The 26,238-nt window shown below is 44.4% G+C and overlaps 1 protein-coding gene across 7 annotated transcripts in view; it reads right to left on the bottom strand.

Annotated features, from left to right (window-relative positions):
* The window catches only part of PDE1C (phosphodiesterase 1C), a 1,852,914-nt gene that overhangs the window by 1,079,904 nt on the left and 746,772 nt on the right, over nt 1-26,238 (bottom strand). For 3 of the 7 annotated variants that reach the window (XM_078688253.1, XM_078688258.1, XM_078688256.1), the window contains one exon: nt 12,770-12,811. The exons of the other annotated variants lie outside the window; for them this stretch is intronic. In XM_078688253.1, the coding sequence (XP_078544379.1) occupies nt 12,770-12,811 (42 nt within the window). The remainder of the gene's footprint in view (nt 1-12,769; nt 12,812-26,238) is intronic. 7 annotated transcript variants of the gene reach the window in all.

The following is a 26,238-nucleotide window of genomic DNA, read 5'->3' as shown; positions in this document are numbered from 1 at the left end:
GTGATGCTTTGCAATTCGCGGCCCGTGTGGCTTTGCTCTGTATGTGTTGCTGCGGCCTCCTCCTTCTGGTCCCTGTGTTGTGTGTGGGTCCTTGTGCTTACGCCTGTGCTTGCTGCTCCTAGATGTAGGTGTAAAGAGAGAGTAGAAGAAGAGAACGTGATAGAAAGTAAACCCATGTATGCGCTCCCCGCTCCCCCCAACGTCCACTGCCCCCCTCCCCCCCCCTTCACTCCCCCCTCCCCCCCTTACTTGCTGAGTGGGTGTGCGACGACAAAGTTCCTTTGCACCGCATCGTCCCTGAGGTAGAGTTTGTGTTCTTTATTTGGTAGAGCCTTGAAAGTAGAAGAGAGCCCAGTTGGTCTCTGACTCTGTTTCTTCTGCTGAGTCAATTGTCGCTGTTGGTCAGGCGCTTTTTGCGCTTTTTGTGCTGATGTTGTATGAAAACGCGCTTGAGCTTAGCTTGGCTTTCTTGGTTCTGCAGTCCCCAGCATGCTCTATTGTCTCATATAGGGTGGAGATTTCCGGCCTATGCTGCCGGTATTCCCTCCTTCCCATATGTCTAGGTATCGTGAGGTAGGCATGTTGTCTTGTAGGTTGTAATGTGGCTTGGACGGCAATGTGGACGGTCGTCTAGGTCCACTCGCTCCGCAACCCTGAGGCAAACTAAGGCCATCACTACCCGCCAAACGAGTTTGTGTAACCCAAGCGAACCAGTTTCACGCAGGGGAAGACCAAGGCTACAAGATAGACGGACACTGCCGAACAGAAGCAAAGCAAAACAAAGGTATTTATCTCCGAAGCTCCCGAGACCCAGCCAAGGGGCGACCCTCAAAATGGCGACCAGCAAGTAAGGGGAAGGCGGAGCCGGCGCAGCCTGAAGGAGAGTCCGCGGAAGCAGGGAAAAGAGCAGCACACGAACACCCCTCTGCACGAACACTCCGGTAGCTCCTAGCAACCAGCGACAGCGAGCACAGAAGCAGAGACGCCGAGAGACGCCGGAGGTGAGCGGGGGGAGAGGTGCAGAGCGGAGCGGAACAGAGCGGATGCAAGGTGAAAGAGGGCGCAACCGTGGGAGAAGTGCAAAGGTCCGCAAGCGGTTTAGCGCCTAACAAGAGGCAAAAAGGCAGCGGCCTACTCCTACCGACAACAAGAAACGGGGGTGAAAGCGAAACCTCCACACAAGGGGGCCGCCATTACCGGAAGTGCAATAGTCAGTAAACAAGTTCGCCGGAAGTGGCGCACGCCCAGCAGAGAGCGCGGCCTACACACACCGCGACCGAGACCGCGACTGGTGCGGTAATCAGTCGGACCGGAGTGCGGGGCTAAGAGGCGGAAGCAGCGGCTGTGAATAAAGAGCGGGGGCCACCGCAGAATCACGCGAGGGCAGAGGCTGGCGGGAGCAGAAGGGTGCAAAGAGACAGGGCGCAAAAGTACGAAGGCAGCAGCCCGTGGTCGTGGAAGCGCGCAAGTGTTCAGAAAGCGACAGGGGGCACGTACTAGCGAACTAATTCAGTGACTAACTGCCACGACGGCGGCGCCCGCCCCACCCCTCCTCCCGACACAAGGGGCACAAAGGCGGGCAAAGGAAGACGCACAAGGGGGGAAGCGCTTAAGCCAGCAAAAGCAAACCAGAAGCCGCTAGCAGCGAGGAAAGAAGCAGAGGAGAAGCGGTGGTGGGAATCGACACATCAACAGGCGCAAGAGGCCAGGAGATACCTGGCACAATCAAGCCCAAAGCGAAATAAGGCAGCCAACTCAAGGCCCCCAAACCTCCAAACCTCGCAACGAGCGGCGCAACAGCCGCGAACGAGACAAAGCACACGCTGGCAGGTCCCAAAGCCAAGACCAGAACAAGGCACATTAGAGAGCCCAGCAGATATAGATCTCAAGAAAATAGCGCACCATCATCAAAGGCAACTCTAATAAGCACACCTGCAGCGGACCGGAAGGGGGGGTGTCTAGGCGACATTCTGTCAAGAAGAGGCATTGGAACTATGGCTGGCAACGAGGGGAAAACGGTGGGAGACCAGAAGAAGCCCAAAATAGACAATCAGGGGTCCCCACTGAAACCTAAAGGCGAAGCAGCCACCCTAGAGACCATCCTAAGAAGAATTAACGAAGGTAATGAAGTGGCGAAAGAAACAAAACTAAAAGTGGAGAAGATGCAACTCGAGCTAGCAGCAATAAGAGCTGACCTTCACAAAACCAACATAAGAATGGAAGCGGCAGAAGGTCGAATCAGCTCTGTGGAAGACACAACCACTAAGAACACCAAGGCCATAGCAGAATGGCAGATGGCCACGAAAGCCATACAAAAACAGCTAGCGGAGCAGGACGACAGGGCAAGAAGAGGCAACATAAGGATCCTGGGCGTGCCAGAGGGGGCTGAGGACAGAGCGGGCTCGTGTGCAGCCATGCTAGAGGAGATGATCCCAAAACTCACAGGAATCACCTTCGAAAGGAGGTTCGAGGTGCAAAAAGCCTACAGAGTGCCAGCAGGGAAACCGACGACAGGCAAAGGACCAAGACCAATAATTTGCAATCCGCTGAGAATAAGCCAAACAGACGCCAAATTCGCCTTTGCCAGGAAAAATCAGAAACTGACATGGGAAGGCTGCAAGATAGTACTGACCCAAGATTACTCTAAGCCAACGGTCGAAACCAGAAAGGGATTCCTAGCCCTCAGAGATACCCTGCGCAAAAGAGGCGCCAACTTCGGCTTCGTTGGCCCGGCCAGGTTCAAGGTCACGGACAAATGGAAAACAACGATATTCGAAAGCCCAGGAGACCTGAGACGCTACCTGCAAGGACCACCGGCGGAGGAGATGGAGGAAACAAAAAGCCCAGGAGCAGCGAAAAGAAGTGCTTCACCGGACGTGAACGGACAATCGGAGTAAGCCGCATTACAACCTACAAAAATGAAACGTTTCTGATTAATTTTTAATAGTAGGCAGTAGTCCGTGGGACCCCTGCCTGCTCTTAAAAAATATTTTCTCATCCATTCACAAAGGGGAAGGGGCCCGTTGGATCCTCTTCCCATCTGCGAGTGGCTTACCACCTACTTGAAGTAGGGAGGTAAACTGCGAGTGGTTTGCGACCGCAATTGCGGTCTCAAAACATTTGCACATACAAGTGCGAATCGCTAATAGGAAGGGATCCCCTTTGCACATCCCTTCGTAATAGCAGCTCACAAACCCTATTTTGCGAGTCAGTAATTAGTTACTGACTTGTGAAATAGGGTTTGTATGTACCATAACACATTTAAGTATTCGCAAATGGGCTGACTTCTCATTTACGACCGCTAAGAAGGGTTGTACATCTGGCCCCTAGTCTTTGTGTAGATTTCTTATGCCAGTAAGCTTAAAAGCCCAACATATGGCTGATCCCGAAATCAGAATGTAGGCACCACTGCTGGGGAGGGAATATACCTGTGCATGCAGTGTTATAAATCATTACTTTTTAGAATAGTTAGGTATTCCTCCAAAACGAAATATGTGCATTTTGTTTTTTTGTAGTGGTGTGCTAGGTAATGCTCATTACATGAAAATTAGGAGCACAAATCATAATATACAATACCTTGAATACCACCGAGCACACGCTACCCATATGGACTTTTGGGTTATATTATTAATCGCTAAAATACATTAGCATACATATATTAGTGCCCAAAAGATAAGCGCTGTGGGAGTAATTTGGGTGCCTGTAAAATGGCAGTTTAGTGTCAAAGCTCCTGTTTCCCTCACTATGGTTATGGGAGATCAAGGCTGTGTATTACACCCTCTTGAATTCCCAAAGGTGGGCACCAGAGCAGCTTCAGAGCAGCTCGGTGAGTTTCAATATTTGGCCGTGAAGTACCTTTTTGGATTAACAAATGTTGCCCCTCAGGTCAGCTCACCGCAACTGCGATTTTGTTGATTTACATGGTAGTGTGCTCTCTCTTTAATTTAAGGGAGGACGACAGTGGATAGATGAGATACTGGTGGCAGCAAAAAGGAACACAATTATTTATGTTTCAAATGGTACTCTTCTGCCACATACAATGGAAAAGTGTAATTCTTTCAATGCTCAGTTATGCATACCATTTTGTTTGCATGAGGCTTTGTGTGCACTTTTATAGCTGAAAAGAGGTGGAAGGCTGATAGAAGGTAAGCATAGTAGTTATTGGAGACTGCTGGCAGGGAAAAGTCCTCTGCCTGGCAAGAGACATGTACACCTGCATTTGCCCACCTGTACTGTTGTCTGGATCCCTGATGCGGATTTTTTTTTGTCATAGGTGAACACAGATCATGCGGGTATGCCATCACATAGGCTTGTGTCACAGATTGTGGTCTTGTTGGGCTGGGAGGGGCACCCAAAGCACTGCCCTCATAGTGGTGGAAGGGTACCACCGTCGCCAGGAGTTAAGCAGCACAAGTGCGGTGGTGGCAGCATACCATGTACTGATCAATAGAAGTGAACAGGACATTTTTACCCACTGACACTGGAGTGCGGCCTACATGCTCACTTACCTTTTTAAAAGTTCAGCTGCTTTGTGTGTAACTCACCCCTGGCCTACATCAGGTTCTGTGGAGGTGCATGCATGATGGACATGTGCAGAGTGCATGTGTCCTCTAGACCGTGATGGTGTGGAGACATAATAGTGAGTACAAAATATGGAGTTGCACAAATATCGAGTCAATAATATCGTGGGTCAGAAATATCGATACCAAGAATATCGTGGTCAAGAATATCGATTTAAGGTAAGTAATAATGATTTTAAAAATATCGAAGTGTTTGATATCGTTTGCAAAAATATAGTTGTTAAAAATATAATTTTTTATTATTGTTATGTATTTTAGTATATATTTTATATGTATTTTTTTGTATAAGATTTGTTTGTATTTTTAATATATGTGTTACATTTTTAGGGGTCGATTCCGATGCAGGCAGGAAGGGCCCTGACTGTCGGTCGGAGCCTTCCTGCCCACATCGGAATGTGTCATTTGGATTCCTTTCCGACCGAGCCATTCTGATGGGCTCGGTCGGAAAGGAATCTGACTCGGTTTTCTGGATGGTTTACAATGGGCTCGGTGAGCCCGTCCGCCATCCGGAAACCCTTCAGTATTCCCCCGGTTACCTCTTCCAGCCAAGGGCGTATGATGGCAGTGTCCCACTGCCTTTTTGTACTGGTCTTTCTGGCACAAAAAGGCAGTGGGAAATTGTCTTCGGTAGCCCGTAGCAGGCCCCCCATGGGTGGGAGGCTGCAGAATGGCCGAATGGTGGCCTAGGGGGCTCCTATGGTGCCCCCCTGTTGATTCCTGACCCTAAACGTTGTCATCTGCCAAACAGCCAGAAAGGCTGTGTGAGGAGGGGAAGCTCTAAAAGACTTCTGCCTGCGACCAGGACTGGGGGTGCAGGCCTGCTAGCCTCCTGCTGGATGAGGAGACATTACCCAGGGAAACGATGATCACCTGACCTGGAGCCTGGAGCACAGCGCCTGCCTGCTTGGCAAGACCAATGTGCTCTGTGAGAAAGTGGAAAGTGTTGAAAGGAGCAAGGTCCAGAGGGGAGACCTATCATGAGGACTTCCTGTGCGAGGTGAGCGGAATCTGAATGGGCCATAGCCTGTGTGCTGGATTGTTGTGGTGACCCCCATGTGCCAGGAGTAGACACCGTGGACTGAGCCAAGGAGTGAGCACTATGTGGAGGGTGCCAGGCTGGCACAACCTCTTTGTGAGTGGCACCATGTGCCAGGGAGGGGGTCATCATGAACATCAATGCCAAGTCAGCATGACTAGACTTGTGAGTGCTGCGGTAGTGACCCTATATGCCAGGAGGGGCCACCGCAGACACTAATGCCAAGAGCTCGGCCTGTCACCCAGTGCCATGGAAGGGTCCAGCCCACATAATGCAAACTGCACCAAAGGAGGCCCGATGACCACATTACATCATCAGAGGCTCAGTGGAACAAGGAAATCAATCTTCCACCCTATGAAGGGAAGTGTGACTTACTGTGCGACCACCAGAGCTGGAATAAACCCGCTCGCTTGAACAAGCCGGTAGCGTGGCTTGGAGCAGAGAGCCTGAACCTTCCAGGTGCTGCCGTGTGTGAACACGCACAGCCTGACTATGCCGATTCAGAGCAGGACTTTTTTGTGCTGCTGAAGAGTTCCATACCACTGGAGTGGGGGAGCCATGAATTGGGCCTTTGGGACCCTGGAGGACATACTGCTATCGGATCTGCGAACCTGTTGACTCTTGTGACTGAACTTCTGAAAGAAGTCAGAGGGGAGAACTCTTGAGTATGGACCAATAGTTTACATTCCCTGGATGTGGTCATCAGTGAAAGGGGAATAACATTGAACCTGTTACACTAAAGTTAGGAGGAGTGACCCGACAACTACTGGCACACAGACCTCAAGGAGGATTGTGTTATTGCTTTTAAATGATGTTTACATTTGCATGTGTAAAATTAGAATATTTTATATAAAAACAATTATTTCACTGGACATTGATTTATTGTTTGCACTGCCTGCATATTGTGTTATGAGTCATGTTCACTGATCTGTATCTGCAGCCCCCTCCCCCGAAGAAGCCTTGACTGCTGGACTGATGCTTCTTAACTGAGAGTTAGGTGTAGAGGGGGTGCTTGGCCCAGTTGAGCAGGATCCATAGTAGGGCCAGCATCAGAATATCTGGAGGATAAGGCAGTGTAACTCCGGCTTGCCCGTAGCCTTCTGGAAGGAGTTCTGACAGAGACTTATCTTTCCTATTTTTTCATGTTAGGTGGATGCATTTAACTTTTAAACAATGTAATTTCTTTCAAGCTTTGCATTGGAGAAGGGCTCTTTGTATTGGGCCTAAGATCTTTTCATCAAATCGCTACTCTAAGTGCAAAGGAATCATAGTCCTTTCCTTGCATTTCACTGTTCATACGAAAGTCCTTCCCTCTGCAAAACAACACAAACAAATGCTGTGTATTTGTATTGGCCATCTCTGCAGGGTCACCCTCAAACATTTTGCCTTCTCCACTCCTGCTTAGCTGAATTCTTTTTTGATGACCTTAGGACTCCGTGCACTTTAGCACTGCTGACCAGTGCGAAAGTGCTGGTGCTCGCTTCCTAAAATATGGTAACATTGACTTACAAGTGATTGACATATTTAATTTACTGGTAAGACCCTAGTAAAGTGGTATTCCATTTACCCAGGGCTGGTAAATTAAATGCTACTAGTGGGCCTGCAGCACTTATTATTCCACTCGTTTAAGTAGTCCCTTAAAGCATGTCTCAGGCCTGCCCTTGCAGCATGTGGGCAGTTTTAAACTGCCAATTTGACCTGGCAAAATAAATCCTTGCCCTGATTAAAAATCCCTTTTTATTACATATGTCACCCCAAAGGTAGGACCTAAAGAACCCACAGGGCAGCATGCATTGTATTAAAAAAAGTTGGACATGTACTTTTAAGTTTTACAAGTCCTGGGAGTGAAAAACTCCTAAATGTATTTTGCGCTACTGTTAAATCTGCCTCTCTCATAGGATAACATTGGGTTATATTATTACATTTAATAAGTGATAAGGTTTGTTTGAGAGCAGGTAGAAATGTGATGTTTAGTTTCTAAGAAATTCTAATGTAACTCCTCTTTAATGGCAAAGTTGGATTTCAAGCAACAGTTCTGAAAATGCCACTTTTATAAAGTTTTTTTTTTGTACTAATCATTTGTTGGCTTCAGTCCGTTTGATGTGTCACATGACTAGGTGTAGTTGAAAGTTGGCCTTTGTGTATTCCTCCCAGACAGCCAAAGAACAAAGGGATTGGGTGTTGACAGGATGAAACATCCAAATCAGGTTGGGGGGGAGTGGGAGGGGGGTGAGAGGGAGCTGTGCACAGACCGACTTGCACTTCAAATACCCTGTCTCGGCTCATACACAAAGAACTTCACACTAGCCTATTGTGCCCCCAGACACACTTTGATTAGGACAGGGAGGTTGGAAATTCCAGACACTTCTGTGGAGGTGGAGGGAAATTCCAGAGGTTTCTTCCACTTGAAAGTGGGCACCAGGTGTAAAAATAGGACTCTCAGACCCACTCTTCAGTTCACTTCTGGACATGCATACCGACTCTCAGAGGACTGTCCTGCTGCCTGTGGCCTGCAGTGTACTTCAGAGGACTGCCCTGCAGTGCCAAGAGGACTGGCCTGCTACCTTAAGTCTGCCATGCACCCTCAGAGGAATGCCCTGCTGCTTGAGACCGGCTTTCCTGCTTGAACCCAAGACTTGCAGAGTGACTCCAAGGGCTAGTTGGCTGTCCTACTAATCAGAGCTTCAAGGACAGAAAAGTCCTGCACCTGTACCTGGACCCATTCTGAGCAAGTCCTGACCCTCCAAGTGGTGTACTCACCCCAGTCCTGGACCCTTGGAAGTGATGCTAAAGGTGTCCAGATGGCCCAAATCCAAAACTTGGGACTTAGAGAAGATTGTCTGCCATAATGTGTTCTGAGAACCAGAAGGGGATCAAGATCTACCTGCTTGCTGATCCTCCCAAGATGCATTGCTGTTTGGCCTGACTTTTTGGCAGCTCCCACTGCATTTTTCTCCACAGCAACTCCTATTCAGCAGCTACCCACAGAAGAGGTATCTGACCTCATGGAGCCTTCATTAGGTACAGTAGGCAGCTTCATCCCACTCGAGATGTTTGACTGCGATAAAAGAGGCTAAGTCAGAACGTAGAAACTTCACTGTACCTTGGTCCAGCTCCCTTGAACTTTACCTTCTCAGACAATTTTCTTTAAAAAGAATTCTGAGTCCCAAGGTAAGTGGAAACTGGGCACAATCCACTTTGTGTATACTACTCGTGCTTTCACATCGATGTCCATAACTTTCGACTTTGCCTCGTTCTCGCATGAATAGATGTCTGTGCGCGGTTGACGGTTTGCTCTTGTAGGTGCTATTTTACACTTTAAATGTAAAATAATATATTACTCCGGCTCTACTGATTGGATTTTTGTCGTTTCGGTCTCAAATATTTTATTAAAGTTTATGCTATTTTTCTAAATATGTGTGACATTTTTCTTACTATGTTTTCACTTCATTACTGTTTAAGTGCTACCTAAATACTCTACACATTGCCTCTAAGTTAAGCCTGACTGCTTGACTGCTTTTGTGCCAAGCTACTAGAAAGTAAACCACAGGTTAGTTTAGTGGCTTTTTATAGGTCACTCTGACAAAGATTGTGGTTGTTTCTTGAGTAGGGGTTCACATCCCTCAACCAACAATCCAATTTCTCACACTCTGGTCTAGGCAAAAGGTATTTTCCCCTCAAGGCACTTCGAGAATCAGAGCAAACAGAAAATTTGTGTCCATCCGGAAGATCCATGAATTTGAGATTTGGTTTGGTCCACGCATCTCTATTTAAAGTTACGTGTGTAGACAAGACCACTACTTTTGATACTCCGGATCAATAATGGAAATGTATTTAACTTCAAATGGATGTTGAGAAAACATGATTACAACCTATGCTATCTTTCTTATGCTCAAAACATACTCTCTTGAACTCAGATGTCTTGTTATTTGTTGTTTATCTCCTGACATCATACTAGGATGGTACTGATTTTGCCTTGATGTGTCTGTTTTTTTACAGGTCTCTTGTTTGTCATTGTGAACTTGGTGGATGTATTTGAAGTTTTGTCATTAAATGTACATCATCTCCACAGTGTTGTTATTCCCTCACTCCTCCTCTGTCAGGGTAAGTTCACCTGGTTGGTGTGTGGTTGAGCTCCATGTTCGCTGTTCCTTTGTCCTTTTTTGCCTCACATGTTATCCCTTCTTCCCTTTTGCTAACTTCCAGGGTCATCAGAGGTCTGGATTGCCATTGACGTAGGTACTTCACCACTTGTCATACTCAATGTGTCCTTTCATGTTAACTACATTGCTATGGTAAAAGTCAATTTGACCTCTTACCAAACATTTTCACTCATTCTTTGTGGATTTTCTTTCTAATACAGTTGCATGGTCTGATCTGTCATTTCTCTTTTTTACTATGTTCCATGGCTTGTCCAGTTATGCTCATGTAGATTCAGCCTTATGTTTGCTATTTGTTCTTATAATCTCTTATTTTGGCTTGTTCCTAATTTATTTGGCATAGAACAATCTGGGTTTGCTAAAGGAAGATATATTACAGATGACACTAGGGCCTTTTTAAATATTCTTCACGATGCTTTGATACACATGAATCCAATTGTGGCAGTAACACTTGCCGAGAAGGGTTTCAAACATGTAAGTTGGGATTTTATGTTGAAAGTTTTGAAGGAGCATGGATTTGGGCTCAAAATTTTGCAATATATTAGGGTCCTTTATACAGGTCCCAAAACCTCAGTTTTTGTTACCGGAAGGCAATCTTCCTATTTTTCACTTTAAAAGAGGTATTAGACAGGTATGTGTCCTCTACCCATTATTCTTTACATTAAGCCTAGCACCCTTTTTGGAATAGATCAAATGGCATTGCTGGTTCTAAGTGCAAGGAGGTAGAGGTTCAATTTACAGCCTATTAAAAGGACATATTAATATACACGTCTAACCAATTCTATTTCAGAACTTTTTTAGATTCAGTCTTCTCATTCTGAGGTCTCTCGTTATAAATGGAATATTGATAATTCTGAGATCTTGTTGCTTAATATATATTGGTTTAAAGAAATGTTCAAGGAATCTGAGTTTTTGAACACTCCAAAATTACATGCTTACCTTGATTCCAGTCTCTTTAGTACTATTAGCCAACACCCCTCTTCCAATCTTGGTGGGGCAGGCTTGATACTATTAAAATGATGATGTTATCTATTATCAATGTGTATATGTTTCTACTGCCAGTAAAACTCCCTCACTTTTTATAAAGAATTGTCAGTCTTTTTTCAAAGTTCTTATAGAACAATAAATAAACCTGACATATCTTTGCATAAGCTTAAAAACATCTAAAGCCATTGGAGTTGTTCATTTACCAATTTCTCCATTTCCATATAGGCTTTTTTTCCTAGTATTCTGTAAGGTTTGTAATGGGTCAACATAAATCTTCCTTTGTTTATCACTCTTCTCTTCTTTTCTTTCTTCTTCCCCTTTTTCCTCCCATGTTTTTGCTTAAAAAAAAACACACAAAAAACGAGTCTGTGCTTATTATTCAAGTTAGTAATCTATTCTGTATAGTGTAGGACTTTAATGGGTGTTTACTGAAATAATGAATATTTGATATTTAAGATTGTAATATATCAATCTGTAGGTGCATTTAAAGTAGTGCTGTTGGTTTTATTTGCATTTTTTGATTTGCTGTTATTTTTGTAATTCTCTTATATCCTAATGAAGCGTTTTTAAACAAAAAAGACAGAGAGCATTTTCGACCAGGTGTGTGCAGAATACAATTCTGGTGCAACACCCTGAATTTCTCCATTCTCAAGCATTATGGAAACTTCTGAAGAATGTACAACACAAGAGGAGCAGCAATGTTTCTGTTTATTTGGGTGAAGTATTCAGGATACAACACTTTTGAAACTGGGAGATATGTACTGGAAATATGTATGAAGGTTTCCCTTAAAAACTGCTAATGGCTATACTTAGCCGTTCATTTCCTTTTATTTTTTACACACCTATGTATGTTTCATTTATAATTGGCTGCACAGACACAGATGTGATTAGGAATTTTGATGATTGTCTACAGTGGACAATATAGTTTGAGAATATTTTCAAACATCCTGTTGCTTTTGACTCCACTTCGTGCCATAAAATGTTTTTGTATTGCTTTGTTGAAAGCTTTGTTTAGTCCCAATTTGATTGATTTCTATTTTTATAGCATGATTATGTACACTAACATGCTGGTGATATATGTGGAAAATAGAGAGATTGAGAAGAAGAGTGATGTGGCACCATTTCGAAAAAAGGATGTGTTTGTTTGGCAAAAGATAGATATTGAGCCAGATAAGTGTCAGCACCAATGACCACTATCTCCTGACAGAGTGATGAAGTGGGATTGTGATGCGCAAACACTATATTCACCAGGTAAAGATGTAGGGGATAAATACTAAATGCTTCCTTTTGCTACCATTTGTCATTTCCTTCCAGTTTGGAACAGGGATGAAGAAATGTAAGTTACTCTACATCTCCACAATATATCTGGTATTTGGAATGTGGTGGCAGAACCATTAAGGCTGATGGTCATTAACATGCATGAAATAACACTGGCAGGAGGATTGTTAGTCCTTTCGTAGGCATAAGCAGCACAATGGCATTCGCTACTCCACTAAGGAGCAAACGGGCAAAGTAAAGGTGCAGTCATGTGTCTAATTCTCCAGGGACTACACCCAATTACAGAGGCCTTCATGACAAGGTATATGTGGGCTTCCTACACTTTCTTGAATTCAGTACAGTGTGACTAGTTTTTAACACGTAGGCCTTATGTTAATAAAGTACAATTTTTGTGTCAGCTGGAAGACTGCACTTAGCCAAATTATCAACACTACTAAGATAACATTGCAGATAATCATTGAAGAGAGGTGTGTCAGGGGTGCTGTTCTTGGCAGAAACACCTTTAAAAAGGAACTACATAATCTTCTCTCACTGAAAAATATGGTGGCAACAAAAGAACAAAAATAGGTAGGCATTTGTCACTTCATTGGTGGCTAGTACTAGCCATATTACGTTATCGAATGGATAATAGAGGAAAACCCTTAGACTTTGCAACGGGGAACAAGAAACATGGAGAAGGAGTGTGACTGCATTATTAAGTGGTCAAAGAAATGAAAATATATACATACCATACAGAAACAATGTGGTATGCTGGTGGTGGCTTGGCCCCCCTAAAAAAGGAAATAACAATGAAAAATATGGCTACAGTGGAATTCAGCGTGAAAAAATGGATTAAATGGCAGTTTAGGCACTAAATGTTATCTTCCTCAGGAAACACTGTGCCACCTTATCTTTGTGTGTTTGGTGTCATAAGCCTTGTGCCTTTTACTGGAGGTCCTTTCTGCAGCCTTCTGTGAGAAAACCTACATGGGTGTGTGATATACTAAATCATGTACATAAACTCAGTCTCTACATATCTACTCCCCATACATTGCCCACCTGAACATTTAGATGGCTAAGCATGCTAACATCTCTATATCACAGCACACGTACGGAGGGAGACAGCGGGTACTGCTAACAATTACTCTTACAAGACCTTAACAAAGAGGACTTTTCCTTCACCAAGAATTTCCTGTCACCTAAAGATCTCAGAAGCATTAATTTCATTCTACTGTCATCCCCACATTCATCAATCTACATGTACATTGACTGCTGCTGTTATTAATGATCCTATCATCCCTTGTACCAATCACGTTTAGAAGTTTCTGGCACTGCATAGCTGCATCCTTTGAGAATGCACGTCAAGATCAGCTCCCTAGTTCTCCTGGAAGAGGTGTGTCTCCTCCAGCTAATTCTATCTCCCCTCAACCATGAGTGCAGAACATAGCTATGCGATGGTCATTATGCAGAACATGAAATAAATACTAGAGCCTAATAAAAGCAAGGGACCATGATTCATATGCTCATAGTTTATCCCCTCATTGTCTTCATATATTTATGTTTCCCCTTAGTCTTTTCTCCAACAAGGAAAAAAAAACAAGTACATGCTCCTGGAAGGTCTGATTCTAACTGAATGGCCAATAACATTGAATCGTCAAGCAACTGAATAAATCTACATAATTATTCAATAATATTGCACTTTATTGCAACACCTGCAAAACTTAGAAGAGGTATTTTCTGGACTCATGCATTACACTGGGCTGCTCACAGAGTTGGTCCCATATGTGCAATGTTAGTTTTATGGGTAAGTACTTCCGATTGCCTTTCATGGTCACGTGAGTCGGTCATGCGAGTCAGTCACCATGTACAACTGCTGCATATAATGTAAAAAGTTTTTTGTGTGTCGTTTTTGCAAGAACACTATTGCCTGCCACGTAGCAGCCCACAGAAATGAAATAAGGAGGTAACATCAACATAAATACGTCTATATTTAAGTGCCACAGTCAAAGTAAATCTACTATTGGAGCTCACTGTCTGAGTTATAGAAGAACTAATAATGATGTTTCTGAAACAAAGTACAGAGTTTAAAGTCCTGCTAAAACAAGGGACTTTCTCAAATGCGAAGAGTGGTGTTTGTTTGAGTGTCAAGAGGCAGACAGTTCCACCGGACAGTGCAGCTCCAGTGGTTGAGTGTTTCTGGGAAAAAGATGTTCTGAATCTTATCAATTCCATCTGTAGGAAGTTCCGCTTGAAACTTAAAAGTACATGTCCTACTTTTTAAGTACACTGCACCCTGCCCTTAGGCTTTCAAGGCCTACCTTAAGGGAGACTTATACGTATTAAAAAGAGAGGTTTGGTCTTGGCAAAAGGGTTAACTTGCAATGGCATGGCAGTTTAAAACTGAACACTCAGGCTATTCATTGGCAGGTCGGAGACATGTTTAAAAGGCTACTTAAGTGGGCTCAAGAATCAGTGCTGCAGGTCCACTAGTAGCATTTAATTTATAGGCCCTGGGCATGTATAGTGCATTTTACTAGGGACTTATAAGTAAATTAAATATGCCAGCCGTGGATAGTCAATGCTGCCAAATTTTAGGGAGAGAGCACATGCAGTTTAGTACTTGTTTGCAGTGGTAAAGTGCCCAGAGTCCTAAAACCAACAAAAATGATGTCAGAAATAGGGGAGGAGGAAGACAAAATGTTTGGGGGTGACCCTGCAGAAAGGGTCATTTGCAGCACTTATTGTTTCCAGAATGGAACACAACATGAGTATTGTTGATATACCTAACAGAAGCAATGATTTAGCATAAAAAAATCTCTGTGCAAGGTTGGAATGTGACAGCCATGCATGCACAAGCATATTGTGGAAAGATAAAGGGAAGTATGAAAATAGCACGAGGTAAAGAACACAGAAAACGGAGTTTCTCTGAAAGATGGACCTTTTCAGAGAAAGATAGTAAACACAAAAGAAGGGATTCCACAGTGTTTGACACTAACCACAGAAAGGGGCATCTCTAGCGGGATAAATTCTGCTGTGGCAGGATGTTGCTGTGTTGTGGACTGATCTCGTAGTCTAGATATGCCCGTCCTGTGTCTAAAATTGGTAGGAAATATGACGACTTATGAACTACACCAAATTAGACAAAATGAAGATTGATTACTGTGTAGAAAGTCCAACCAAGGAGAGGTATTCATTTTCATCACCACGGATTAAAATCAATAGTGTGAATGTCTTATAAAATATCCTAAAAAACATAACATACATTTCTGATGTAGTGCTCCAGACTCAGTATATTGAGTAGGCCATGTGGAACCACTGCAAAATGCCCCAGCCTAGGCAACGTGAAGACTGCTGATGCCATGCTGGAAGATAATAATGTCACATATACTGCTGATGTAGTCTTCCTATGCATTGAGGAGGTGCTGATGTGTCCCAGTAACAATGTCCCAGACAAGGTGCAATGTGTATGGATGGCTGGTACTATCTAGTGCAGTAAGATCATGGGCCCATATTGCTTTGTCTCGGTCCAAGAACCTGGTCAGTTTATGAGAGCGTGAGGATAACTTCTTGAGTATTTTAAATCTGGAACAGTTTGATATCTAGGTCTTGTCTTGATCATGAGTAATTCAGTAAGCAATTAAAGGTGGGTCGTAGCTCATCTCCACCAAGTGATTACTAGTGTGTTTAAAGTCCCCCCACTACCATCAATAAATTTCAATAGTCCAAACTTGCCAACATTTGTTGGGCTGAAAAGGCCCTGTAAATACTGGGAAATGCACATTTTGTAATGGAAAACACCAAACCCTGCATGGCAAACAACATTCACGGGCTAAACTCATAGCAAGTGCTATTGATCAAATCTGCAGAACTTCAAAACTCCAGAATATCAGTTGTTGGATGGCATCATAAATATTGCCTAATGGGGCTTTTGTGAAAAATAATCTCACTTGTAAATTGCTTCATCATAGTGATTGCCCTTCCTGCTAACTGGAAGGAAATGGGACCTTGGTGTCCACCTGGTTCCAAGATATGAATACAAGGCTCATACAGTTTAAGATGTACCCGTGTTGTGATAAGGTACAAGCTGATGGACCAATACACTTTAAATTCCAGATTCAAGGTGGCCCGCATGGCATGCACAGTGACATTAAGACGCCTCGCTAACAGGTGTTTTAAGGCATGGGCAAAGTGTCAATTGCCCAGGCCCCCCAACTTCCAAGGTGCCCCCTGGCAACGTGATGTTTCTCTCTATCTCACTTTTGTGTATTTTTGTTTCTTAACCTTTACAATTTAATTAAATATTGTGGACCAACACGTGGCTTAGAATAGCATAAAATGCGAAATAAAAATCAAAGTTGTTCCATACCGGACCCCCAAAAATTTCATGCGGGCCCCCACAATCTTTAGGATGGCACTGATCACAAAACCAGCAATGGATTAATTCAATCGATTTCTGTCATTACCTGCCTTACAAAAATATTGTGTTCGAAGAAATAGTGACGTAGCGTCTACAACGAACACTTTAATAACACAGAAGTTGAGATATAAAGGCTAAATTTGATTGTTAAGTTCCTTGCGTTCTTACTTTAAACAGACAGTGCTTTTCTAAAGTAGGAAATCTCTACTTCTAAGGAATCTACTATTCCCAAACAAATATTAGCAACTGCTGAGTATTGTTTGGAAATAAACCCATCAGTATCATAAACTTCGGGAAATGAAATCCAACATTAAATTGTGCCATACCCGAGAGGGTCAGTTCTGTTAACAAATATAAGATCTAAATTTAATCGAATTTCATTCACTAATTCCAGTATTATAGAAAGATGAGGCACTTCAAGGCACGGTAATTGCAGTGGGCAGGAAATCAGGCAATGGGAGGTAATTGCTTTGAACTTTAGGTGCTCACATATTGAGCTCTACGCCCCTAATTAATATATCAATGTGGCATCTCGGGGAGAGAACTTCACCAGGCTTTATAGCAATTCTTAAAATAGCAATCATTAACACTCCTGGCACTGGGGACCCATACTTTTAATAATTGGTATAGAGCGCACAGAAATATTATCTGCAAAGCAGGGCAGAGGACAGGAGGAGGGATGGCACACTTGGTGGTTGGTAATACAGAAGACTTTTCCTGTCACTTCCAATACAAGAGGTACTCACGTAAGAAGCTTGGGGAATATCACGCACAGCAATGCAGACCCATTCACCTAGAACAGTGGTTCTTAACCTTTTGATGTATGTGAACCCCCACTGAATCATACTGGAACCCGGGGACCTCCACTGAGTCATTATTAGAAGCCAGAGACCTAGGCAAATTCTATGATTTGAACCTCAAAACAAAAAAAGACAAGTAAACACGAAATACAAATGCTCAAAAAAATGAAATAGGTTGTGTATTTCAAATTCAAATATAGAAGTGTTCAATGTTGCTTCTTTATTTGTGTCTACTTTATTCTTTTTATTGTATTCGTTTTAATATTATTTAATTCTAATTAATCCTCGGACCACAGGTTTAGAACCACTGGCCTAGAACATAGTGTACCAGGAGCTTGTACACATATGTGCCATATCCCCAATTCAGGCCAGGAACACAAAATGGGTCCCAGTTGGAAATACTGAGATAGAGACTGAAGGCAGAGGCACTGAATACTCAGCATGCTGTAGGGTTATTAATATTACCAGGAATGGGCTCATTTGAAAAGTCAGTGACATCACTACTTCACAGCTTTCCATCAACTCTGCAAAGCACAAAGTTTCTGAAGTTTAAAGTGGTCTCAAAAAAGGGGCATGCACATCAGTGGAAACTTTCTTGAACCACACAGATTTGGGAGTGCGACACCCAGTAGTTGTACATTTTTTTGTCTTATACCTTGCTCTATCTCTTTTTCACAGTGCCAGAAGTCACAGAACGGGACATCTGGCAGCAGGGAAAAGAGATGCCTTGGCCAAGTGGTGCACCTTGTTTTTTCCCATTGTCACTTAAGTAACAGTGGGGGGAAAACAATTCTCTGTAGCCCAATGCCCTGTTCTTCTTGAGCAAGACATCTGCCTCCAAGGAGTGCTGGGTGGGCAGAGTGTGCTTCATGAAGACGTGCAAAATTCCTAGGCTCTTTCAAAGGCCAGGGAATTTCGTACTTCTTCATGAAACGCAAAGTTTGGGCACAAACAAACTTAGCCAGCCCCCAGTTACTGCCACCAGGTAGCAGCATAAAGAAGAAAGGATTGAGAGCACTGACCATTTTAGTAGTAGCATCGAGATGGCAGATCAGCCAACTTGAAGACCAATCTTGCTGTGTGCGGAGAGGGCGTGGCCTTTAGGGGGTGGGGCCACATGCTGAGAAATCCCGACGAGGCACTTTTAAACCCCACTCCGTCCTCAAGCTGCCTCCTACCGCCCCCCCCCAAAAAAACTTGCTGGTACTGATGTCCTGATGTGTTTTCGCACCCCTTAGTGGACGTTGGCAGTTCAAAGCCTCTGAAAACAATCTGGAAAACCAAAATTTACAATGGTTTTCAGCTAGTTTTCCCAGCCATCGTGTGATTCAGCTCCTCACCAGGAGACCATGTGATAGGAGCCAATATCGTGAGTCACAAAGTGGCACCGTGTGAGTTGGCAGGTATGAGATGGTGAAACATCACCTCTGATATACTAGCACGTGCTCCTTATCATTCCCCCACCTCCCCTCTCTAATTCATCCCGAACCTCTCATACTACTATAGACTCCCAAATAACCCTTTCCAAATTCTTCCCTCCTTTATCATATTCATCCAACTAAGAGGTTACATGTCCACCACTCCCAGTAACAATTCATGTTCTCCTCTACTAATCCACGACTAATCCACCTTAGGCTGCGGAGTAGCATGCTACTCGCCAAAATGCGCTTCAACATCTTGTTAGGGGTAGTAAGCGCTATTTAAATACAATGTATAATTTCAATTACAATCATGACGAGTTTGGGGTTAAGTCCACTGTGAGCATAGCAGGTCACCACTCCTTCCTGGTCTTTTTTAAGGACGCAGAACAGCAGATTTGGTTGCAATCATGATTGCCCAGGCATGAATAGAAGAAGCTTGATCTTGATGTGGAAAGAAAAAGGACATTTATTAAAGAACTAGAGATGGCAAGATGATAGAAATGTGGTTGAAGCTGTTAAAAGATGAAACTAAGTAGACCCTCACCGTAGACCGGTAATTGAGGAGGAGCGGGAGAGTGGTTCGCTCCCTCCGGATTGGAGACACGCAGAAGTGGTGATATTTCTTAAACCAGGGAGGCCTCCAGAGCGGCATGAGTCCTATCGCTCTATCTCTCTCCTAAATATTGAGGCTCAGGTACTGGCTAGGGCGTTGGCTAATAGACTTAGGCCACATATCTCAGATTTGGTCGATTCGGACCAGGCTGGATTCATGCCCCAGAGGGCTACCTGACACAATATCAGACGAGCGCATGTGGCAATATCGGCCTGGAGGCGGCTCGGTGAGCCAGCGGTTTTACTCTTGGCGGATATGGATAGGGCGTTTGATTCCCTGAGTTGGGTGTATTTGTTTGCATTATTGAGTCGTCTTAATTTGGGCCCTCGCTTCTTGATTTACCTGCGGCTGCTTTATACAGATCTTACGATGTCGGTTCGGGTGAGGGGGCGATATCTCGCTCCTTTAAAATCCAACGGGGCACGCGTCAGGGGTGCCCCCTCTCCCCCTATCTATTTGCGCTTGCTATGGAACCACTGGCGGCATGGGTACGTATTGATGCCCAGCTCAAGGGCTTTAGGTGGGCCCCGGGTGTCGTTGATAAAATACCACTATATGCCGATGACGTCCTCTTCTTCTTTACCGACATTGATAGGTTGGGACCGCGTCTCTTGCGAATATTACAGATCTTTGGCGAGACTTCAGGACTATATATGAACCCGGGCAAATCCGCGCTATGGGTTCTGGACGATCAGTACAGGGCCAGGGATTGGGCCTCCGCTCTGCAGCTCGCACATGGGGGGATGAAATACCTTGGCGTCTACCTCTCGGCTTCACCGACTGTCTCTAGGGAGCGTAACTTAGCCCTTGTGTGGGACCGCACACGAGAGGATCTCAAGGCGTGGTCACGTATGCCCCTTACCATATATGGTAGATCGGCTATTTTTAAAATGGTGGCGCTCCCCCGTCTGCTATATCAACTTCAGAATCACCCCTATTTGATCCTGCCGCGTTGGTTTCAGCAGGAGAACTCGGCTCTGGGTGGGTTTCTGTGGGAGGGGGTGGCAGTTCGCGTAGCGTTACGCATGTGCTTCCTCTCTACCTACACAGGGGGGCTTGCGACCTCGGATGTCCTCTCTTACTATCAGGCGGCACATTTGCTGGTGCTTAATGAATGGTGGTACGGAGATAGGGGAGATCCAGCTTATGCAGTGGAAAGGCATCTGATGGGCAACAGGTCGGCCACACAGGTGGTATTCCATGCCTGGCGGAGAACTTTGCACAGGATGGGGTGGTGGAATGTTTTGACACGTGAAACGCCATTGTGGAGTAATGGGCGGCTGCCTCTGTTGGGGGCGCTGCGATGCTTTCAGGGCTGCAACTCCATAGGGATCTCGTCCCTGGGTGACGTGATGACTGGTCTGACACTTAAATCCTTTCAGGAGCTCTGTAATGAATATGGTATGCCGTGGTCCCAATTCTTTCAATATTTGCAATTTAGGCACGCTTTGGCACCCCATTTGGTGGGACTAGAGTCCCTTCCTGAGTTTAGCCCTCTAGAGGCAAAGGTGTTTATGGGTGAGTTGCCAGACCGGAAGATTTCACGCATATACCAGACATTAGTCCATCATTGCCCTACTGATCTACAGCGTCTGCGAACTGCATGGGCAGGGGATGTGGGGGATCTTGAAGAAGAAGACTGGGCGAATGCACTGGAGAGTCCACGAGGGGCCGCTATATCCACACGCCTGCAGTTAGTGCAATTTAAGTACCTACATCGTGTGTATTTCACCAGGGTACGACTGTGGAGGGCAGGAATGATAGGTTCCCCTGAATGCCTCCGATGTGGGACGCATGAGGGCACACTGCTACATACAGTTTGGGATTGTCTTGTGTTACACAGATTTTGGAGGGGGGTGTTTTCCTGTTTGTCAGAGGTGTTGGCCTGGGAGCTTCCGTTCTATCAAAGGTTGGCATTATTGCATGTGCTGGAAGGTATTGGGGCAACAGATATAAGCGCCACCTGCTACTACTTGGCCTCACGCTGGCAAAGAGGGATATAGCCAGGGCTTGGAAGGTAGCCCAGGCACCGCCGCTGGCTGCCTGGCGATCTGAGATGGACTTCTGTATGGGACTCGAATTACCAATCTTTCTTGCTAGAGGGTGCCCCCGTAAGCATTCTAGAATTTGGAAGAGATGGGCGGACTATAGGGGATTGGAACTTGACCCACCGCCAGATGAGGCATCCGATGTACCTGTCTGAAATGGGATGCAGACTGTGATTTGTGGGGTGCGGACTGGACTCAGTGCACGTTCTTGGTCTTGTAATTATTGAACTGAGATGGCATATACGCAATCGGGGGGTGGAGGGGGTGGGGGTTATGTGCTGATATAAAAGTCTACGGCATTAATGTAACTTCATTGATGTGTGCTGCAGTCTCCGGGTTACGGAGCTATGCGATGTATGTGACCTGTGACAAATAAAATCTGTTTTAAAAAAAATATATATAATAATTAAACTAAGGCAATATTTTTAAAATACCACTGAAAACCGCACTGCATGTCAAAGCAAATAGAAGTATATTGAGGAAGAAACAATACATTGTGCCTGAGTCTTAAAGAGACAGACGTAATGGATTTAGTTTATTAATGGATAGGTTTATTTTGTGTTATATAACACAATACAAAGCTTTTTTTGCTTCTCGGAGTCGAGACAAGGCAATGGAATACATGAAAGCATGGCTGTGGTTAGGTAAGGTTGTGGTAGGGAAAGGTAGGGAGAGATACATCGGATACGTTGCTCGGTGATATTACACATTTCACATTTGCTAGTTAGGGCCTCATTTAGATTTTGGCAGACAGGAAAGTCCATCACAAATGTGGTGGAGTTCTCTGTCCACCATAATGACGGTCCACCTGCTCTGTTTAGAATCAGGCAGACCATCATGTTTCCGCTGGTGCTGCCCCGCTAGCTCTGCGACAGAAACCTTATATCGACTACTCGATGGACTTGGAGTCGTCGGTGTAAGTACATCAGACCATCTGCCATATTTAGAGTAGAGGCTAATATATTTTTTTTCTGTTAGCGACTGCCAGGGAACACCCATCACCCATGCAAAAAAAAGACCGCCACATCCTGGGAGAGAGTTGTATTCAGTAGTTTCTTGTTTTACAAAAACAAACTCCTGTGTTTTATTAAACATGGTGTCCCTCAGCCAACATTTAGGGGGTCTTACGATGTCTGGCGGAAAGCCTCCACACGACACCGACTCGGAATCGGGACCGACTGACTTGTGGTTGGCGGTTCCGACCACCGGATTATGATGCGACCGAACACAGTTCGGTCGGAGTCTCATTGTTCCCTATTGGGAGCTCGTTTTATGGCCGAGAACCGGCAGTAACAGAGGCTCCTACGAGGAAATGGGGTGTTTGTGGAAAACCCTGTATCCTGTCGCAGGCACCCCACGTTGCCTGCCACACAGTGCAGGATTTTATGTGGGGTCCCTTAGGTACCCCCTCAGCCATCAACCGAAGGCTGCGGGCATAGGGGGGGCCTGCCATGGCCCCCCAAAGTCACATTCCGACAGCCTTTCCGTGTCAGACAGGCCGATGCGGAAAGGCTGTTGGAAATTGGCATCGTAATCTCAAGGGTGGAAACGCTGTCCATAAGGGTGTACAATGCAGTTCCAACAGACAGGAATACTCAGAGAGTCGTTTGGAACCGATTCGGAATGACCACGCAGTTTACATTCTGACCGAGAACATCGTAATCGGGCGGTCAGAAGGGCTCCGACGCAGTCGATGAGATTCCGACTATCGGGAGAAGGCTTTCCTCCCGACATCGTAATGAGCACCAAAGTGTCTTGAGAGGAACTCCCATAGTGGTGGCACTTTTGAAGGCACCAGATCTCTGCAAGGCAGGTGGAGATCTCTAAATATGTGAGGCGCCACCTTGGCGCACGGCAGGGCAGGCCACCTGCCAAAGTCTAAATGGAGCCCTTCATGTTTACATAGAGCAGGGTCCATAGTTACATAGGTTGCAGATAAATAGGTTTTGTTGGGGATTGAGCTATGATGACGGAGAGACATGTATAATAAGTAACAAGAGGCATATTTGGTAGTAAATGTGAGAGAGGGACTGATGGAGGGCTAAGTAATAGAGATTAAAGCATGTGGATTTTGATCCTCTTACATGGATGAATTATCAGAAAACTAAAAAACTAAGAGCATTACAAGTAATAGTTGTCATTTAAAACTGATATATTTCGTGTTTAACACTTAACACAGGAACTAATGCAAATAGGTGACCATTTTAGCCAATTCTAGCAGATCTAGTTACGTTATGTGCTCAGAATATTGTCAGGAGATATTTTGCACTTATTATGTTGACAGCACAACAGTCTTACGTTTTTTTGTTCTGCTCAACTGCATGCAAGAACACATATTTGTTCTCTGTTGGGGTCAATCATCCAAATATTGTGCATCGTCCTATTTCAGTGTTCTTTAAATTGGATAATATATCTCAGCTTCAGCTCGCTACTGATGCACCTCGCCTGTCAAGGAACGCGGAATTCATGACAAAAATTACCTTCACAAAAGTGAGCTCTTAATTCTTTATTTGTACATGTTTACATGAACTTGTATGTATATGGACATTTCAATCGTGGATTACCTTTGATTGCTTGTACACTTTTAAGTGGGATTTGCTCACATTTAAATTCAATGTAAGCAAATCTACTAATAGAGGCGTGCTGGCCTCTGGGGTAGACCCACCGGGAAAGGTTGCTGGACACCTACAAACAGGCATGTTTCCAAAGATTTAGTAGGTACATTCAATGTAAGCAAATCTACTAATAGAGGCGTGCTGGCCTCCGGGGTAGGTCCACCGGCAAAGGTTGCTGGACACCTACAAACAGGCATGTTTCCAAAGATTTAGTAGGTTACATTCAATGTAAGCACATCTACTAATAGAGGCGGCTGGTCTCCAGAGTAGACCGACCGGCAAAGGTTCCTGGACACCTACAAACAGGCATGTTTCCAAAGATTTAGTAGGTAAAATTCCGATCCGGAAAATGGTTGATGTGTACTCATGCCATAAATCTCGCTTGAACACCAATGTAAACGTGTCCATGGTAGATGGTTGAACGTGCCCGTGTAGTGTACTTTGTGCCAGGATTTGATCAGCTGAACTGTCCTTCTCAAGAGGCTGCTGTTGCCGAAAGGTTGACTTGTGACTTTGTTTGGGGGTGGCAGTGAGACAAATCCCTTTCTCCACTATGCTTGTACTTTCTGGGATGAAAACTACAATGCATGCATGAATGAATGAATTAATGACCATACTTATAAAGCCTGTGGCAACTCAGCGAGTGTCCCGGCGCGGACAATGAATGTAGTAATTCAATGACTGGTCATTGCTGGCAGATCCCGGAACACCCTGGTCAGTTCACTGGTAAAGTATTGAAGGTAGGCACCTTCCCACGGATCTTCACAGAATGTTTAGCACATGAATGGTGGAAGGTTCATAAAGACTCTTGTAGTTCTGTTGAATACTGTGGTGTATCTCAACAAACATTGCTTGTGCAAACAATTTGAATTAAAATAAGAGAGGATGTAGCTTCACGGCTAGAGCGGTCGACCCTGGACCTGGGGAATCGGGTTCGAGTCTCGGCAACGACGCTCAACATCCTGTGATTCTGGGCACATCACTTAACCTTCCCGTGCCTAACAAAAAACAAATGTGTTCATCTGTAACGAAACTGGTGCTCATGTAAAGCTCGCTGATACCCGATGTCTCGCGTCTAGGTTGCGCTATATAAAACTCTAAAAAAATTAATTAAAAAAATCACTGTTCGAACCCCGATTCTATAAATGTGACCACAGAATGTAATTAAGTCTGGGCAAATACCTTTTAGATGCCATAAGTAACTGTGTGATGTCTTACTTGGCTTCCTACTTGCTGCCTAACTGCACCTTACTCTGAATATTTAAAACGTCAGCATATCTGCAGTTTAGCGTGCTCCAACAGATATCTATAGTTTCATATGCAGAAGGTCTGTCAGCGTCTCCATGCTTCTGACATGTTAGGATCATGACCATCATAGTCCTTTGCATTACTTTATATGTTATCTAAAATAATGATACTTGCTGAATAGAAGTGTGTTGCATTCTTAAGATTCAGGTACGGGTGTGCCTATTTGAAAAGTGAAAAATGTAGTGCCAGTAAGAGACGGCTCTATCCAAGGTTATTTGGAAAATGTCATGCAATTCCTCTCATCTCTCACTGGAACTAATGTACCTTTGTGCCATGTATGATGTCTGGTTTTTCATTAAGCTGAGAAAACCCTAGATCACGCTGGATTTTGTCTGTGGAATGGGCCAAAAGACTACTCAAGTAAGGTCCCCTTTGGGACTATCACTATTTATGTATGCAGAATCCATCTGACCGTTTGTCTCTTAAGAACTACAACACTAATGTACGTAACAAGATCTTTAAGTGGTCTGTTGGTACATAGGTGGCTTAAGAAAAGAAGCAGAATTGAGCATCAGCCTTGTACCATTTATACTAGGTCACCTTAAATATTTGATTGCACAAATATTAATACGGGGATCCTCGAATAGGACAACCTTTCTTCTAACTTGCTAATGAATCTCTCTCTCTCTCTCTCTCACACACACACGCACTCACTCACTCACACATACACACACACATATATAATGTAAGAACACATAATTGATTAGTCCCTATTGGAGCCGTTAATGACCCTTTCCATTCATGTACTTCCTGTGTGGTGACTGTGCAGGGCAGACGTGTGAGATATTCATGGGATTGGGCATCAAGCAGTGTATTTTTGTACCAGCCTCTTTTCTGAGGGTGCAGGTAACATGAAGGGAGATATATGTGTTTATGTATGCACAGGACTTGGTGTCATATTCAGACACAAATGTTTTCTCAAGGAGCACGTTTCACACCTCCGCAGACTGAACTCGCTAAGAGGACAAATCTAGAGGCAGCCCTAACGTCAATTCT

Source organism: Lissotriton helveticus, chromosome 4_1, assembly GCF_964261635.1.
Source record: "Lissotriton helveticus chromosome 4_1, aLisHel1.1, whole genome shotgun sequence".
Lineage (NCBI taxonomy): Eukaryota > Metazoa > Chordata > Amphibia > Caudata > Salamandridae > Lissotriton > Lissotriton helveticus.
Note: the sequence above shows the minus strand (reverse complement) of the source record. Positions and strands in the feature narration are given on the sequence as shown.